The 19,850-nt window shown below is 41.8% G+C and overlaps 2 protein-coding genes across 4 annotated transcripts in view; both read right to left on the reverse strand.

Annotated features, from left to right (window-relative positions):
* The window catches only part of LOC112224873 (tyrosine-protein phosphatase non-receptor type 4-like), a 102,189-nt gene extending 90,571 nt beyond the window's left edge, over window positions 1–11,618 (reverse strand). For 2 of the 3 annotated variants that reach the window (XM_042306640.1, XM_042306641.1), the window contains exon 1: window positions 11,150–11,618. The gene's annotated coding sequence lies outside the window, so the exon portion shown is untranslated. The remainder of the gene's footprint in view (window positions 1–11,149) is intronic. The other variant, XM_042306642.1, reaches the window with a different exon arrangement.
* A 2,825-nt stretch (window positions 11,619–14,443) lies between these two features.
* Window positions 14,444–17,025, reverse strand: tmem177 (transmembrane protein 177). The gene is made up of 2 exons (XM_024389751.2): window positions 16,768–17,025; window positions 14,444–15,894 (listed from the first exon to the last, which is right to left on the reverse strand). The coding sequence occupies exon 2, from the start codon at window positions 15,853–15,855 to the stop codon at window positions 14,923–14,925; it is 933 nt and encodes a 310-aa protein (XP_024245519.1). The 5' UTR covers window positions 15,856–15,894; window positions 16,768–17,025; the 3' UTR covers window positions 14,444–14,922.
* Between the last annotated feature and the right edge of the window lie 2,825 nt (window positions 17,026–19,850).

A 19,850-nucleotide genomic window follows, 5' to 3' on the forward strand; every position in this document is an offset into this window, starting at 1 on the left:
TACCGATTATTGGAGGACCAAAAAAAGGTTGTTACCAATTAATCAGACGATTGTTTTATTTATTTGTAATGACAATTACAACAAACCTGAATTAGCACTTTTATTTTAACTTAATATAATACATCAATAAAATCAATTTAGCCTAAAATAAATAATGAAACATGTTTAATTTGGTTTAAATAATGCAAAAACAAAGTGTTGGAGAAGAAAGTAAAAGTGCAATATGTGCCATGTAAAAAAGCTAACGTTTAAGTTCCTTGCTCAGAACATGACAACATATGAAAGCTGGTGGTTCCTTTTAACATGAGTCTTCAATATTCCCAGGTAAGAAGTTTTAGGATGTAGTTATTATAGGACTATTTCTCTCTATACCATTTGTATTTCATACATCTTTGACTATTGGATGTTCTTATAGGCACTTTAGTATTGCCAGTGTAACGGTATAGCTTCCATCCCTCTCCTTGCCCCGAACCAGGGCCACATCGACAACAGCCACCCTCGAAGCATCGTTACCCATCGCTCCACAAAAGCCGCGGCGCTTGCAGTTAAAGGGGAACAACTACTTCAAGGTCTCAGAGCGAATGACGTCACCGATTGAAACGCTATTAGTGCGCACCCCGCTAACTAGCTAGCCATTTCACATCGGTTACACCAGCCTAATCTCAGGAGTTGATAGGCTTGAAGTCATAAACAGCTCAATGCTTGAAGCACAGCAAAGAGCAGCTGGAAAACGCATGAAAGTGCTGTTTGAATGAATGCTTACGGGCCTGCTGGTGTCTACCACCGCTCAGTCAGACTGCTCTATCAAATATCAAATCATAGAATTATTAATTATTATAACATAATAACACACAGAAATACAAGCCGTAGGTCATTAATATGGTCATATCAGGAAACTATCATTTCGAAAACAAAACGTTTATTCTTTCAGTGAAATACGGAACCGTTCCGTATGTTATCTAACGGGTGGCATCCCTAAGTCTAAATATTGCTGTTACATTGCACAACCTTCAATGTTATGTCATAATTATGTACAATTCTGGCAAATTAATTACAGTCTTTGTTAGGAATAAATGGACTTCACACAGTTCGCAACGAGCCAGGCGGCCCAAACTGCTGCATATACCCTGACTGCTTGCACGGAACGGAAGAGAAGTGACAATTTCCCTAGTTAAAAGAAATTCATGTTAGCAGGCAATATTAACTAAATATGCAGGTTTAAAAACATATTTGTGAATGGATTTTAAAGAAAGGAATGGATGTTTAAGGTTAGGTACACATTGGTGCAACGACAGTGCTTTTTTAGCGAATGCGCTTGTTAAGTCATCACCTGTTTGGCGAAGTAGGCTGTGATTCAATGATAAATTAACAGGCACCGCATCGATTATATGCAACGCAGGACAAGCTAGATAACTACACATGGTTGATATTACTAGTTTATCTAGCTTGTCCTGCGTTGCATATAATCGATGCGGTGCCTGTTAATTTATCATTGAATCACAGCCTACTTCGCCAAACGTGATTTAACAAGCGCATTCGCGAAAAAAAAGCACTGTCGTTGCAACAATGTGTACCTAACCATGAACATCAATGCCTTTCTTAAAATCAATACACAAGTATATATTTTTAAACCAGCATATTTACTTAATATTGCCTGCTAACATTAATTTATTTTAACTAGGAAAATTGTGTCACTTCTCTTGCGTTCTGTGCAAGCATAGTCAGGGTAGACTTTTCCTACTGGGTTGGGGAGGAAGGAGAGGGCAAGTCACAACAAGCACAGCAGTAGATATGAGCAAAACGTAGGGCAAGAGCAACATGCCAGAGATGTCAGAGGTTGGATGGCTGCGCTATAGAAGATGAGGCCTGTGGGTGTTAAGGGAAATGCCGTCACAGGTTTGCCATTAGAAGAGTAGAGAGCATTGCCTAGATTCTTTAGGCATCAAAGTGAAGGAAGGACCATGATCTGACCTTCGGTTTGTAAACACTGGTAAACCTGCTCTGGTACAAACAGCGATAAGGGTTCATTCACCTCGCTGAAACAAAGGGCCCTTACACCACAACCTTTAGAATCAGACAAATCCAATCTGAACCTTTTGAAGTCTTTAACAAGGTTTGCAATTGTAAAGTTCTCTTCCGAACATATTCAGAACCATTGTTGTTGCTGCACAAAACTCCACCTGAGTTTTCCCTGGACAGTTCCCTGTGTGAATTCTGTCCTTTATTTTGACAAAGTCCTGCTGTTATTAGGACATCAATAATGTAACATCAAAGTATTCACACCCCTTGACTTATTCCACATTTTGATGTGCTACATGATGACCAAACCGTCTCTGAGCATGTATCCGGTTGCACATACGGAGTTTGTCTCCACCAGACGCGGTCAGGACACGCAGGTTATTATCAAAAACACCGAACCAACTATGATAATTCATTTGAGGACAGGTCAAAACACATGAAACATTCTTGGACATTTAGATATCTAGCTTGCTGTTGCTAGCTAATTTGTCCTGGGATATAAACATTGGGTTGTTATTTTACCTGAAATGAGCAATGTTCTTTTATTTGCTGGACTTTTGTAGAATTTTAAGTCACACAAAATCGTGTGTTCTCTACTGCGACAATTAATCCACAGATAAAATGGGAAACCTAGTGAGGTTCTAGTAATCTCTCCTCATTCAGTCTTCTACAGTGGATGGCAACCAACTTTAAGGTACAATACAGCCACCAACTAGACTGGTGTGTGGACCTATTTCATCTTTCAATCACCCACATGGGTATATGCTCTTAAAAACCAATGAGGAGATGGGAGAGGTGGGACTTGTAGCACGTTGTATAAATTCTATTTTAGCGCCTGGCTACACAGATGCTTGTTGACGCACACGAGCATTTCAGATGAAATGATTGAATAACATGCATGTGTACATTTATTTTGCAATGCTCGTGCAAACAATGCAGGAGGTGTGGTCAGCATGTTACAAAGTGGGATCAAAATGAATTTATTTGCAATGTTTTGTCAACGGGGCGGCAGGTAGCCTAGTGGTTAGAGCGTTGGACTAGTAACCGAAGGGTTGCAAGATCAAATCCCCAAGCTGACAACGTACAAATCTGTTGTTCTGCCCCTGAACAAGGCAGCTAACCCACTGTTCCTAGGCTGTCATAGTAAATAAGAATTTGTTCTTAACTGACTTGCCTAGATAAATAAAAAAGGTTAAAAAAAATGTTTCTTAAAGCTACCGTAATTTCTGGACTATTAAGCGCACCTGAATATAAACCGCACCCACTGATTTGTTTTTACATATGTGTTTTGTACATAAATAAGCCGCACATGTCTATAAGCCGCAGGTGCCTACCGGTACATTGAAACAAATGAACTTTACACAGCCTTTAAACGAAACACGGCTTGTAACAAAAATTGTCTTTTAAACAAAACACGGCTTGTAACAAAAACATTTTTTTAAATAGCTGTAAACAGTAGCCTACCAAGAAAGTCATTGGTCACCATCTTCCTCCTCCTGTGCACTGAAACCACTGAAGTCATCTCCTTCGGTGTCGGAGTTGAATAGCCTCAGAATTGCTTCATCCGATGTTGGATCGCTGCCCTCTTCAACACGCAGCAGTCCAGCCTTTCGAAACCCGTTGATGATAGTGGATTTTTTGACAATGCTCCACGCTGTCAGCAGCTCTATTTCCTTTTCCAACAGCCAGATCGATCGCCTTCAACTTGAAAGCTGCATCGTATGCATTTCTCCGTGACTTTGCCATGAGGGTGACAAAATGACTACCGTAATCAGAATGATGGGAAGTTTGAGCGCGCTCGATTTACGTCACATTATGTGACGGTGCTCAGTTTTTTGGCGGCATGAATCTTGTGAAAGCGGGAATAATCCATAAATTAGCCACGTCATTGTATAAACCGCGAGGTTCAAAGCGTGGGAAAAAAGTAGCGGCTTATAGTCCGGAAATTACAGTACACAAAATACTAATGTAAAAGTAGAAGAAAAATTCTAACATTTGTCAAATATTTATGAAAAATAAAACAATATAAAACACAATAAATCAAGGTATATGGTTGTCTAGCAATGTTCACCAACAAATTTGAGCACTTGAAGAATAATGTGCAAATGCTGTACAATCCAGGTGTGGAAATCTCTGAGACTCACCCGGAAAGACTCACAGCTGTAATCACTACCAATGGTGCTTCTAGTATTGACTCAAGGTATATGATTGTGCAGCATTGGACATTATTCTTGTTGGTGATCATTGCTAGACAACCGTCATGTTGGCCTAACCCAGCCCACAACATCTGCTGTGTGGATCTATTTTGAAGTTTCAAAGGAAGATAACAAAAAGGCCATATGCAACATTTGTGAAAGTGAAAACTTTCAATACCACAAACCTAATTACTCATTTGAAAGTGCATCACCTCCAGATGTTCAGAGACGACTTAGAACAAAAAGCAGAAATAAACTACGCGCAAACTTCCAACAACTAAACAAGTTCAAGTCAAGCAGTCATTTGAAAGAGTAAGACCATTTTAGAGAGACAACTCAAAGGCGAAATACATTAGATAAGATTAGATACATTAGCCAAGATAATGGAATTCATTGCCCTTGACAATCAACTGATCTCTGTCGTGGATGAGGTTGGTTTTCGCCGACAGGTCGAGCACCTCAAGCCCCGGTACATACTACCAAGTAGGCGCTACTTGTCAGAGGTTGCCCTACCGGAGTTACCCAGTATTGTTGAAACGCACATCCATGAGCTACTTGCTATGGGCGTCATTGCTATTAGCTTTACGACTGACATTTGGACCAGCGATATCAGCCCTGTGAGCATGGTGAGTCTGACATCACAGTGGGTCGACAAGGATTTGTACAGAGGAAAGCCGTATTGCTCAAGAATGTGCTGGTTCTCATACCGCTGCTGCCATTTCAAATGGCATATGAGAACATGAACACACTCCTAGCCCCATTCGCAGAACTGACTCGAGAAATAAGCTCATCAACTGCATCTACAGCAGACATGATACCCTCTGTCATGGCATTGAAAGGCCTGCTCAATAAAACTGCCGACAGAGACCGTGGGGTTAAAACTTGGAAAAGTACTAGAGGCTGTGAACAAGCGATCCAGTGGCATTCTCTCTGAGCCTCTTTACTGTGTCGCCACCATGCTAGATGCTAGGTACAAGGACCACTACTTCTTTAACAGGCATTCTCTCTGAGCCTCTTTACTGTGTCGCCACCATGCTAGATGCTAGGTACAAGGACTGCTACTTCTTTAACAGGCATTCTCTCTGAGCCTCTTTACAGTGTTGCCACCATGCTAGATGCTAGGTACAAGGACTGCTACTTCTTTAAAAGGCATTCTCTCTGAGCCTCTTTACTGTGTTGCCACCATGCTAGATGCTAGGTACAAGGACCGCTACTTCTTTAACAGGCATTCTCTCTGAGCCTCTTTACTGTGTTGCCACCATGCTAGATGCTAGGTACAAGGACTGCTACTTCTTTAACAGGCATTCTCTCTGAGCCTCTTTACTGTGTTGCCACCATGCTAGATGCTAGGTACAAGGACTGCTACTTCTTTAACAGGCATTCTCTCTGAGCCTCTTTACTGTGTTGCCACCATGCTAGATGCTAGGTACAAGGACCGCTACTTCGATGCAGACAAGAAACAGGGTTTATGTGAAATGTTACATACACAGTTGGACAAGATGGAAATGGACACAGTGACCATGTGCACAGAGAAAGAGAGGCTACAGACAGAGCTGAAACTTCACTGCTTGACATGTATGATGAAATCCTGGTTGAGACTGAAACGACTGAACAAATGAACACCGAAACAGCACAGCAAGTTAGTGAAAGAAATAGGTTTTGATTACGTTTTACTGGTAATAGGGACATACGTAAATGCCAACAAAATAACGTTTTGGTCAGAGCGAGAGAGAGTGAGTGAGTGAGTAACCTGTATTTAATTAGGCAAATCAGTTAAGAACAAATTGACGGCATACTCCGGCCAAACCCGGACCAATTGTGCGCCGCCCTATGGGACTCCAAATCACTGCTGGATGTGATACAGCCTGGAACCAGGGACTGTAGTGATGGCTCTTGCACTGAGATGCAGTGCCTTAGACCACTGTGTCCATGTTTGTGTGGGTGTGTAACTATTTAACAGTACTGGAATGCTTAAAAGGCTACTAAAATGTCAAATATCACTATCATTTTTTTTTGGCAAAGAAAATATTGGATATTAGTATCGGCCAAAAATGTAATATCGGTGCATCCCTAGATGTAACAAAATGTGGGAAAAGTGAAGGGGTCTGAATACCTTCCGAATGCACTGTAAGCTACATCTCAAATGGCACCCTATTCCCTCTGTAATGCACTACTTTTGACCAGGGCCCATAGGCAGTCATTTGGGAGGCCGCCAAAGCCTGCTATCCAACTCATTGTTGATATACTGCACAAAGGCTTCAGAAAGAGGCACCACCCTCTAGAAATCAAGTCTAAGCTGAACCATGTTCTGTGGGCTCTTTTCATGTGGAATATCATGGCTACACTTCATCTTTGCTGTCTGATGCACTATAACAGAAAATGGAAGAAAGCTCACTCTATTTATGTTTTCATACGCATGGATGGTGACATGCCCTCTTCTTCCCCGTTGTTAGTCCATTAATAGGCCCTAACCCTCCCTATACAGTAATCACCACAGATCATGCTAATCCTTTAATGTTCGTACCTGTTATTTTCTAAGCCACAGCAAACTCAGCCATGACCCAGAGCACCGCTATGCTACAGCAGGCAGCCCCCAGGGCCCGTAATCTCTTAATCTGACCTGGATGATGTGAGGATGTTTGAGTCACACTGTCCGTAGTGCCCAATATGAACCCTCACAGCTGGAGCAGATCACCTTCCTATGCTCTAGCACAGTGGGCAGTGTACTGGGCAAGAGGCATCGCCAACATGCTCAGTAGAACCACTGGATGGGGGTTGACTAAAAAACTGTCTATTCACTATGAAATAGTGCACTACCGTCTCCAACAAGCACACGCAGATTCTAACTCCCTGTATCCAATCTAGGCAAACAGAACAGTCTATCTTTCAGGGCTGAACTTTAACACAAAAGGTGTTCCAGATTGAGACTTCCCACAGCTGGCAATAGCAATCTCACACACGTGGATTTTTATAGGTGATTTCATCTCATTCTCTCAATTCCCTACTGGTGGTGTATCAGTCATGAGGCAATCCTCTCTTGTCCCAGTGGTGCACCCTAAATAACCATTGGCTGGGAATAAAAGTGCAAATCCATGGTAACGGAATTACACTGAGACTCAAGATTTTTCACTTTACAATGTACCTTTCCACTAAACATTTTACAAAAACACATTTACAGGAAGAATGTTGCAGCTCAAGTTTGGTAACCTTAAAACAGTGAGATTAAACCACAGAGATCCTATTACATTCCAAATTCTATGGATTTTACCATAATTCTGTTACCAAACTCGATTTATTGTGTAAATTATGTTGTCATTAATCATTGTGTTGTATGGTTTGTTAAACTAATGTTAATGTTTTGTTCGGCATACATCTTAAAGTGAAAAATAGGAGTCTAGGAGTAATTCCATTTGCGTGGAATTACCCCTCTGTAAATCAAGTCGAAAGCTAACCATGTTCTGTGGTAATTCCTTTACTGTGGAATTGAACTAAATGCTGCATCTCCAACAATATAATCACAAATGTTCAACCTGGGAGTAGGTGCATTGAGCAGGTTATATTCAGGTTGACAGCAGGTGGTCAGAAGCTCCTACAGTTTGTCTCTCCCTACCACACTTTTCAACAACTTAAATATGTACAACAGGTGAGTAACCAATAACATCATTAACACGCAGCAAAAATGCTTCTTCATCTGATTGGTTATGCATCTGTCCAGCGCAAAAGAGACAACAGGCCTGTGAACTAACAATAAGTTCTGAATGAAAGGACTGGTTGAACCTTTCCACCCTACCACGCCTGTGTTTTAGAGCAGAAAGCTGTTACACTATGCTCCAATTAGGACCTTTGATTAATGTGAAGCCTACCATCGTCTGCCCTGGAGAATGGGCTTCTGTTAATTGTAAATGTCTGAGAGGTTTGTTGTGGTTGTTGGTAAAAGGGTATTTCTATTCTGGTCCCTCTTCCAAGAATTAAGAAGCTGATTTGGGGAAATGGGAAGGATAAAGAGTTAAAGCAAGTTGTGGATTAAACGTTGTTATATCAGGAAGTAATGTTTCATTTCAAGGCACAGTGTAGTCCAGTACAAACAGGAGTGTGTAGAACCAGCTGTCACTCATCCCTCTGTGGACTGTCGCTTAGCTGATGAATACCCTTCATTTAGCTGGCAATACAGCGATCATCACAGAGTTAGGAAATGAAAAGATTAGCCAAAACACATTTGATTCTGAGATGTGAGGCTGTGAGAGATGGGAGTGTAAACACAGCTGTGTTTTGCCTTTTAGATATTTGCTGAAACGGGTGTGATATCCGGCCGGCCGACCCGACGGGCCCTTCGTTATGGATTGCCACACAGGCTGTCTCTGCAAGGGGTGCTGACAGGGTGTACTGCACACATGACAACACTGCTGTAACACCCAGGGCAAGCATGTGGCTTTCATTGCAGGGCTAACTAAACAGAAAGTGTCGGAGCTAAGAGCTGTCTCCTGTTAGCATGCCTCGTGTCTCAAACAGAGGTGGTCCTGAGCCAAGTCCACACAGGTGTCAGTCTTGGAGCTGCTGCCTTCTCAGAGTAGTTTACCTGGGTTGAAATGTATTGACTGATTGGTGTAGGTAGATCATCCACTAGACTAGGGATTGTCCAAGAGGACATGGCTTACGATCACAGGTTTATCTCATCCCCAACCTATAGCTGTATTTTCACGTATGATAAACTGAAACAAGGATGACAATGGCATTCCCATTGCAGTCGTCAAACAAACACAAAAACCATTGTGTGAGCATAATAGGGCTACAAATTCTGCCTCTTTAGCTTTGTTACTGTCGTCCCAGCAGTAATGTTAGCCTACTTCATTGTAGATTAGCTAGCTGTGTCCCATCAATCTCCCTGTGGATTTGCCAATGCTCATGTTAGCAGGTGTAGTCTATCCCAATTATCCCCGCACCTGGGACCCTCTCCCCCCCTCCTCTCCCTCTACACTCTACCCCCAGTCCCAATACCCCACCCACACTCCACTTCAAATCCAAGGATGCCCAGTTCCGGTACACAACCTATTAAGCCATGGCTCTCGCCACTGGCCATTTTTCGATTACCAGCTGGGTCCCCATAAAAAGCTTTTATTCTAGTGTACACAGAGGCATCTCTGCTGACACAGACAGTCACAGTCTCTTATGGCTTCTTTACACAACACTACTTTGATGACACAAACTAGGTCCAGGATACATCTCTTTAAGAGATGTATCCCACACAACATATCTGCCACACACACCCCTCTGAGTGGTACAGTTTAACGACAACAGCTCTACCACACCACATGTCCATGCAAGAATTACCTTAATGCCAATAGACAAACACCATTTTTGCTCTGTTAGACCAATTTAATGAAAGGCTTTTAAAATATCCACACAATTGTGAATCATTGCATTAATCAAGTGTGCACCACTATGTGCAATATGGATTAGCTTCCTGTATAGTTGGAATGTCTTTGTCTATATAATATGTTTGTTTTTTTAAGGTATGATAATAGCTCCACACATCCAGCAGGAATGTGGCATTGGCCACACCACATCCAAGGCTAGCATAAACAAAAACGTTGTAAATCTGATGTTGAACAGAGAACTCACTAGACATATTTGACTAATGTAAATCCACCCTTTGGCATGAATCTGAATTCTCTCTGAATCCTGGACATGATCTCCTTAGGATTTTGTGAAGCAAAGTAGCAATCTATGGGGGCTTTATTAGATTAATGAAACGAGGACAGGAAAAATACAGAGGTCCTCTTTGGACTATAAAGCAGCCCGTCATTCAGCGTGTAAGGGAGGAATAGGTTCGATTGAATGAGATTCGGGGACCTGAGAAAGCCAACCAGTACATTTTTGCGACAAGTGAGAGGTCCGGTCTTGTGATGTAGACTATCATTCATTCAGGCTGAACTCGGACATTCAATTTGCTTTCACGTAGTGACATGTTCGAGCTCGCAGGCTGAAATCAATCCAGGTAAATTACACTCTCGATGGGCTTCCACAAACATTAAATGTGTCATGTCTGACGATTAAGTAATTGTAGCTAGCTAATGTGCTCAGCGTTTACATAATTGAATTATGTCCAAATTCAGAAATTACAGATTAACCATCGATTTACTCATTTGAAACAGCACCTCAGTAATGTCAGAAGGAAACCCTTGACGAATGCTTGTAACGTTAGTTCTCCCTAATGTTATTTCAAAATGACCAACAAGAAAGTGACAGGACTGATACAGCTGTCAGTACAAGGCAACTGCAACCTGGTTGAACAGTTGTGAGTGATCACATACTGTACTGTCTTTGGTGATAGTGGGCCATGCGGATACAGTAACTGGATGCAAATTATGACAATTTAGCCTCTGTTGTAGGCTATTTCAGAATGGGTTAATTAAGCTAGCTTTATAACTAATTTAGCTAGCTGCGTAATTAAAATTATAAATATCTAGTGAACTGCCTAACTAGTAGCTAGTTCCAACATGATCCAGAATTGGATTAGCTAAATACTGTTAGCTAGCTATTCTCCTTCCATAATCGGTCAAATTTGAGCTGGCTAAATGTAACGTTAGCTGAAGTCATGTGAATAACGTTACAGTGACAGTAGAAGTTTATTTTCATCATTTCCAATAATAAAATTTTAAAAAAAAGGCATAGCCTACATTGGACGTGAGTATAGGACAGTTCAAAAGTGCAACTAGATAAGTTAGCAAAACATTTAGCTATATCTTGGTTGGGTTTATGGACAGCAAAAATGACCTAGTAATTTAGCTAGCTAACGTTAGCTTAGTCAGTTCATACCCATCTAACGTTAACTTACTGTACAGTAACTAACAAGCTGCATTACTGTTCAGTACAATGTGGTTTTATAACGAGTATCGCTTAGCTAGGTACTGTAGCCAGTCGGTCAAATATCTTACCGTCATAAACAGTTCCAGAGGCGTCCAGTTTTTAAGGAATATTGTTTTCTTACAACGGGAAATGAGTTCAGGGTGAGGGACTGAAAAATCCAAGTTCAGTTCACCCGCTGGGAACTCCGACAAAACCTCATTTTTATCACTCCGATCCTTCAGCTTCATGCATTCAACTGTCTGCGGGCCCTTTACTAGTTTGAATCCGCGAGTTGCTCGGCGACGAATAATCCACAGACAAGATACAGCAACCATTGGCTACAGCGAACCAGCAGGCATCTCAGACCGAGTGAATGATATTTACAATTCCTTTGATTTGTAAATGAGAGGGTATGAGCGACATAAATGTTGGGGGGTGGGGTGGGGAGTGTATTCCGGATTTCCGAATAGAGTCTCTGACTTTTTTCAGCGGAGTCCGTTGTTCAATGCACGCTGAATGCAGCAGAGGCAATAGCATAGCAACGTACCGGCGCCATCTCCGTAGCGCCACCAGTGCACCGGGGTGGAGTCACAGGACAGGGAGGCGCGGTTTTAATTGGTTAAACCGCGAGTGAGCATTCCTGTAATTTTTTCCACTACTTTTCATGTCATGGTATTGGTATTTTGCCGGTTTTATAGATTTACCGAATGTATTGTGAGAACTGTGGCATCACCTTAGAACATTGTGCAGCCAAGGTCACTGAAATCTAAATGCAACAGTGTGGAGTAGAATACCGGTAGTCAGTGGCGAGGAAGTGACACCATTGCCTCAGTTAATTTTAGCCACAGGATATGCAATATTCCATTGTTGGTCAGAATTAGCCTAAATTAGTTTATTGCCCTAAATTCAGTAAATATCTAGGCCTGTGACTGTGAATGAACTGTATTAACAATACACCACTGTGGCCAGACAATGTGACTGTAGAGTAAAATGTAAATTTGGGCTGTGGTGACATCATGTGGTCCAAACAAGAACAGTACTACCCCCTTAATTCCATATCACTGCGACCAATGATGGGGCAAGTATGGGTACCTACATACTTGGTGTCTGAAAGTGGGCTTTGCAAAATAACTGGATGGGTCAACAGTGATGGGTGCAGTAGAATCAATGGTTGGGTCAACAGTGATGGGTGCAGTAGAATCAATGGTTGGATCAACAGGGATGGGTGCAATGTCAAGTCTCCATTATTGGTTAGACCGGCCATAAGCAGGTGCGCTGCGGGTCAGCTAAAATTAAATATTTAATGTTAACCTGCTATATTAACATTAACTTAAAGTGAACTAATGTAGCGTAGCAGTTTAGGATAATTAACGTGTCCGGTTAGGATAATTATTGTGGCAGGTTTGGATAATTAACTTGGCAGGTTAGGAGAATCAGGTTAAGGTTCGGAAAAGGGTTAGGCTTAGCTAAAATGCTATAGTTGTCCACAATCAACGTGTCGTGCAGCCCAATCAGCCAGCAAAATGGTCTTAAGTGGTAACAAATCTGCCCAATTAGCTGATTTGATTTCCATACACCTACACTACATGACAAAAAGTATGTGGACACCTGCTCGTCGAACATCTCATTCCAAAATCATGGGCATTAATATGGAGTTGGTCCCCACTTTGCTTCTACAACAGCCTCCACTCTTCTGGGAAGGCTTTCCACTAGATGTTGGAAACATTGCTACGGGGACTTGCTTTCATTCAGCCACAAGAGCATGAGGGAGGTTGGGCACTGATGTTGGGCTATTAGGCCTGGCTGACAGTCGGTGTTCCAATTCATCCCAAAGGTGTTCGATGGAGTTGAGGTCAGGGCTCTGTGCAGGCCAGTCAAGTTCTTCCACACCGATCTTGACAAACCATTTCTGTATGGACCTCGCTTTGTGCATGGGGGCATTTTCATGTTGAAACAGTAAAGGCCCTTCTCCAAACTGTTTTGTTTTTAGCTTCCCCAAGCGCAGAATCGTCTAGAATGTCATTGTATGCTGTAGCATTAAGATTTCCCTTCACTGGAACGAAGGGGCCTAGCCAGAACCATGAAAAACAGCCCCAGATCATCATTCCTCCTCCACCAAACTTTACAGTTGGCACTATGCATTGGGGCATGTAGCGTTCTCCTGACATCTGCCAAACCCAGATTTGCCAGATGGTGAAGCGCGATTCATCACTCCAGAGAACACGTTTCCACTGCTCCAGAGTCCAATGGCGTTGAGCTTCACACCACTCCAGCCGACGCTTGGCATTACACATGGTGAGCCGTTGTTACTCCTGGATGTTTCCATGTCACAATATCAGCACGTACAGTTGACTGGACAGCTCTAGCAGGGCAGAAATTTGACGAACTGACTTGTTGGAAAGGTGCCATCCTATGACGGCATCACGCTGAAAGTCACTGAGCTCTGCAGTAAGGCCATTCTACTGCCAATGTTTGTCTTTGGAGATTACATGGCTGTGTGCTCCATTTTATACACCTGTCAGCAACTTGTGTGGCTGAAATAGCCGAATCCACTAACTTGAAGGGGTGTCCACATACTTTTGTACATATAGTGTACTTCTCTTGATCCTCCCACTTCTGTTGACACTCCATGTATGCAGTTAGCAATGACTGATGTGATGAAAATGATTTTCTCTCATACTGGTGAAGTGGTATGTAAAAAAACTGAATATATTTTAAAAGATAAATGCTATTTGCATGTGATTTTTTTAAACTGTGAATTGTAGAGTATCTATTGTCACAAATTAGTGGTACCCCATGTCATCTCCACCCAGTCTGTGGGTACCATTGGTGGTAGCCCAGTACAGTGCTGTAATTAGTTTCTGTGGAGAACGGCCCAATCACATTTCCATAGACGTTGGGTGGAGAATTGTGTCATTTTCCTAAACAAGTTTTCTGTTGCATAAAATTGAGTTTTTTTGTAATCACAAACACAGGAATTCATATATAGCCCATAAGAGCCTCATTATCAAAGCTAAAAATACACTATCATTGCTGTGACTAGTGTGGATTTTGTTCTGGCTCTATGATTTAGAATGAGATAAAGTGCCATTGAGATGCACCTTCATTTGACAATGCTATTAGTCTCTAGGTTCAGTTTTGCTCCGCAGTAGTCACTCTGTCACAATGTTAATTACTTGGTTCTTTTTGTAGAACGCCACAGGGCTTCAGACGTGTGAGATGTGATTAAAAAACTAGATTAGGTTTCCAATTTCATATGCAGACAACTGCTAAATGTGGAGACTCAGGAGATTAAGATCTGTATCACCAAGCAAATTGCTTTAAAATGATGGGTTCATTAAAACCCAACTGATTCTTGATTTCCTTCACGCACACACACTGTCTCTCTCACACAATAGCCAAAGGCTATTTATTTGTTGTGGTTAAACATTCACAACAATTTAATCTCACACAAGTCAGCTGTACATGTTTAAACATTATAACATACATTTTGTCAAATTGGTATTGTTATGAAATATTTTTATTGTGCCTTGCCCTGATGTATTTTACAACACAAAAGTGCAGGTTCACCATGTAGACCAATTTTAGGCAAATTTTTGATCAAATTGAGGTCACTGATAAGAGAAACGTTAGTAACAAGGTCAAGTATAACTGTCATTATTCAGGCAATGTTACATGTGGTTGAAATTTCCTTTTTCCTCACAGTAATTGTGATTTCATAAATAATACCTGTTCGAAAACTAGCACAAACAGCATTGGGCTTCCAGTCTCGTGTCAGACTTTACAAGTAGCTGGCCAGAGGTCAAAGCTCACGTGATATTTGGTTCTTGGTGCGGAGATTACTGGGCTTCCAATGTCCTTTTTAGGCCTTCTCTTCCTTGAGTAGGCCCACAATGCCATCCCTCCTGGAGGTGTAGGGAGCGTGCTTCAGTCTTAGCAGGTGAGCAGGGAACAGGTTGCCACTGGGCGCGTACATCTCCTCCCCCTTCTGGCCCATCAGCGAACGTAGCGTCTTGTTCCGGGAGAGGATCTTGTTGTAGAACTCCACCCCTCCCTTGGCATAGATCTTGGACAGGCCTGCAGCACGGCGGTCTGATTTGTAGTCCAGCCATTGGCTGACAGCGTCGGAAGTCAGGAAGTAAGAGACAGCGCCCAGGCCGAGCGCCACAACATTCACTACACCCCTGAAGATCACAGGCCCAATGTGGAGCCTGAAGATCTGCTTCAGGGTCACCGAGTAGACCATCACTCCGGCCAAGCAGAATGGAGCTACAGCCGCATTCAACACAGGCCCGCCCACCTCAAGACGAGCTACCTCCCTCGCCACGGCAAACTTCTGAGCCTCTGGGGACAACACTAGAGCATCCTTCAGGGCCGTGCCGATGACACTGTCCCACTCCACCTTCTCGCCATTGATGAGTATGCTGCGGTTTGTGATGCCAGCCGGGTCATCCAGCGTGCTGTTGAAGTTGGCAGGGATGCCAATCTGGGCACCGGAGGGAAGCCAGGGTACGCCAGCCCCAACAGGGTGGAAGCCAAACGACGCGAAGGCACTATAACCATCAGGGGCGCCCACATCAGAATCCTTCAGCACCTGTTTGAAGAGGCTCTCCAGCTTCTCAGAAAGGTTGGCTGGTTCTCCTTTGTTCCAGGCCTGATACAGCTTCCTATAAGTGTTCTCTGGGAATAAGTGGTAGAACATTTGGGCCACAAACACCCCACTGCACCCAGCGATGAGCAGTGGCGTCCGGTACTTCTGTACCATCACGGCAGACTTCAGAAATGGAGACGCCATGGTCGTAATCTGTTAGACACAGACTTCAGAGGGATGGATCTGCAGAGAAACCAGAAATAAAACCATTAACGTTATAAATCTGACAAAGCAGGTTTGACCTGGCTGAATGAGTGGTGACAAAATACTGTCGGTGAATAGGCCTACTTTTGTTTTAGGAATAACAAATACACCCTCCAGTGTTTTCCCCTAGGATTTTTTTTTCCAGCAGTGGTAGCAGGGATAGGGGGTTAAATAAATATAGGGCTAAATGAATACAGGGAAAACACTGCTATCTGTGAGAAGTTGGGGAACCATGAGAACTGAACTGTTTTTAATTCTACTGTGATTGCATACAACACATTCTCATAGGGATGTGTTGAGAATGTATGGGGTCCTAGAATTCATCCAGACTACCTGAACTTGATGACAACAGTGCATCGTGTAATAAAGGCGGCAGGTTGCCTAGCGGTTAAAGAGCCAGTAATCGATAGGTCGCTGGTTCGAATCCCAGAGCAGACTAATGTGTAGGCCGTCATTGTAAATACGAATGTGTTCTTAACTGACTTGCCTAGTTAAATAAAAAGTTACACAGTTGAAAAATTGATCGATGTGCCCTTGAGCAAAGTACTTAGCCAACCTTAATCGCTCTGGATAAACGCGTCTGCTGAAAATGTAACAAAGTCTCACACTAATGTTCCAATTGGCAATTTTGTTATCCTGTTGGTCAAATCCAAAATGCAATGGATACGTGTGCAACTAGAAGCCAGATTATTATGTTAGCTGGCTAGATGGTTAGCATAGCTAGCACAGAAATCTCAATAAAATAACGATAGCTGTGCATGAGTGCCAGGCAAGTGAAGCAATACTAACAGCTTGAAAACACACTGAACCAACAGGTAATGTTGCGTTTCATAAAACGTTTGGATAACTCACATGCCATGGACATCTATGTAAGGGCAAATGGACAAAAAGGGTCGTCACTAATTACCACAGCCACAAAGTCTTACACCCCGCCTATTTCTACAATTTAACTTCTTAAAAATGTGATTTTAAACCTAACCTTAACCCTAAACTCAACCACGCTGCTAACCTTAAATTAACACCAAAAAGCTAATTTGATTCTTCATAAATGTATAGACATAGACACTTTGACTTTGTTGCTGTGCTATATAGTGGAAACAGGTTATTACGAAGGCAACCGCCGTAAAGCAACTGTTTTTACGACAGTTTTACGTTAATGTCTAGTCACTACGTTAATCAGTGACAAGTGCGTCAATCTGTTTACGCTGTAAGAATATCAAACACTGCATAGTGGGTTAAAGTAGTGTAATTTTAATGCATTCATGTTTTGCTATCGTAGTCTGCTGGAAGAGTTTCATATACGTGTCACGCTATTCACTTGACCACAAGGGGGCATACTCTATTTTACCGCCGCTTCAAATAAGTGCAAAACAAATGTACAGTATCCGTTTATTAGACCTCACCGAAGGAAGGACAGAGGCATTTGTAAAGTGTTCTAATATAGGGGCTACTCTATTTTACCACAGCTTCAAATAAGTGCAAAGCAAAGGCACAGTATCAGCCTATTAGATCTCACCGAAGGAAGGACAGGCATTTGTAAAGTGTTCTAATAGGGGCTGTTATAAATAACACATATTACTATATTTAGTGTGTGTGTGTGTGTCACAGAGAAAATGTTCCATCCTCTCTATTTGTCTCACATTTTCAGTCATAGCCTGATATGAATCATTTTGCTCTCCAGGCTCCCATATCACTGTTGTTCCCTGTTCTCCTCCAGACTGTTGCTGGAGCTGCCTGTCGCTGTGGGCGTGATGGGTAGAGAATGCTTGATTACCAACCGGTTCTTTTCTCTTTTTTTTCTGGGGATTTACCAACCTCATGCATCTGGGTAATTACAGTGTGCATAACACACTTCTCATGCATTATTACTGCCAGACACACATTGATCCGTGTAGGAATGTGTGTTCAGGCCCTGAGCTGTAATGATGTACTCAATAAATGTCCAAAATGTCTGCGAGCTGTTAGGAAATGTTTATGGTGTTGTTGGAGTATGCAGGAGATGCAAATTAAATGTAACTAGGTGGATGTGATGCAAGGAACATACATTACTTAGTCGGCACATTCGCTATACTTACACAACATTTTTTTTGTGACAAAACCATCAGTAAACCTAGAGTTGAAAATGCCATGGAAACCCATTTAACTTGTGTTTTTTTTATTCGCTACATGGGAATTTGACCGCAAAAGTTATTATCTGCACTACGTATGTATGCACTTACTATCTGTAACAAGTACATTTGATGGAAGCACAACTCTGATAGGAACATACACAAGGGTTTCCCTTAGCCTAGGCTAATTGCGGCATTTGGCCAATAAAAAAAATGAAAAGCCAATAAATAAAATTGTAGCATAACCAAATTGTCCTGGAGAGACTGTCTATCATAGCCTTATACCCAGAATTCGTGCTTCAGCATGCCTTGCAAGCACGTGAGCCTCCAGCTTAGGCCAGAGCAAGCGAGAGAGGAGCCTTTGCTTAGGCCACTGTTGATTGTGAAAATGGAAGCTTTTTTTCATTGAATTAAAACAAAAGTTAGAGGAAAAAGAGCATGCCTGTAGTGAAAAGCCTATAAGGGGGATTTGGTATGTTTTAATATTGTAGTGGAAGATGAGAAGAACGTTGGCATTGCCAAATTCCAGGCTACTGTGCAACTCCCTATTCAGGTGGGATGCAATTTTAGAACATACATGTATTTATAATTATTTGTTATATCATTATTATTTTATTATATCATTGTTATTATTGTAAGACTATTTATTAATCAAACCCAGATTTTTAAATATGCGAAACCTGTTTTGTTTAATTCTGTTGAGACATTTCATTGGCTAAATTAAATTTGATCTGTCTTTTTAATTGTGTGCTCCATATTTAGTTTAAGATGGGTTATTAGTAGGTCTGTTGTACAATGAATAATATTAGCCTATTTCGGTCACTTGTTGGGTAGGGTAGGCGGTTGCCTTTGATGGTAATTGCTACAGTATAACCTGTTCAGAACTTTTGCAAAGATTTAAATTTTAAGATTTATATTTATTTAATTATTATTTATTTATTTAATTCTGTTGAGCCATTTTCTTTGTCCAATTTAAGTTCCAACTGTAATGCTGTTTTCCACAATATAACAGCTTGCTCATAAATACCCTTACATTTGATATTACCATAATAAAGTTTAGAAACGTTTGTCAAGGTGTGGTGTGGCATGGCTATTATTTATCTTTAGCTACTACAAGCCTATGATACTGTCTAAACACTGAACAAAAATATAAATGCAACATGTAAAGTGTTGGTCCCATGTTTCATGAGCTGAAATAAAAGATCACAGAAATCTTCCATACACACAAAAAGCTTATACCTCTCAACTTTTGTGCACAAATTTGTTTACATCCCTGTTAGTGAGCATTTCTCCTTTGCCAAGAGAATCCATCCACCTGACAGGTGTGGCAATAAAAGGCCACTCTAAAATGTGCAGTTTTGTCACACAACACAATGCCATAGACATCTCAAGTTTTGAGGGAGCGTGCAATTGGCATTCTGACTGCAGGTTTGTCCAGCAGAGCTTTTGCCAGAGAATTGAATGTTAATTTCTCTACCATAAGCTGCAACCAATGTCATTTTAGAGAAAGTACATTCAACCGGCCTCACAACCGCAGACCACATGTAACCACGGCAGCACAGGACATCCACATCCGGCTTCTTCACCTGCGGGATCGCCTGAGTCCAGCCAGCCAGACAGCAGATGAAACTGTGGAGTATTTATGTCTGTAATAAAGCCCCTTTGTGGGGAAAAACTATTTTTGACTGGCTGCGCCCCTGCCCATTCATCATTCATGTGAAATCCATAGATTAGTAATGGTGGTGACTGGTTATAGTTGAAAAGGTAATTAGATGAAAGTCTGAACATTTGAAAGTAGATATGTTGTATCTAGTATGAACAGTTTAA

Source organism: Oncorhynchus tshawytscha, linkage group LG26, assembly GCF_018296145.1.
Source record: "Oncorhynchus tshawytscha isolate Ot180627B linkage group LG26, Otsh_v2.0, whole genome shotgun sequence".
NCBI lineage: Eukaryota > Metazoa > Chordata > Actinopteri > Salmoniformes > Salmonidae > Oncorhynchus > Oncorhynchus tshawytscha.

Excerpts from the sequence above, each read along its gene's own strand:
- tmem177 (XM_024389751.2), bottom strand. The coding sequence starts at position 15,855 with ATGGCGTCTCCATTTCTGAAGTCTGCCGTGATGGTACAGAAGTACCGG.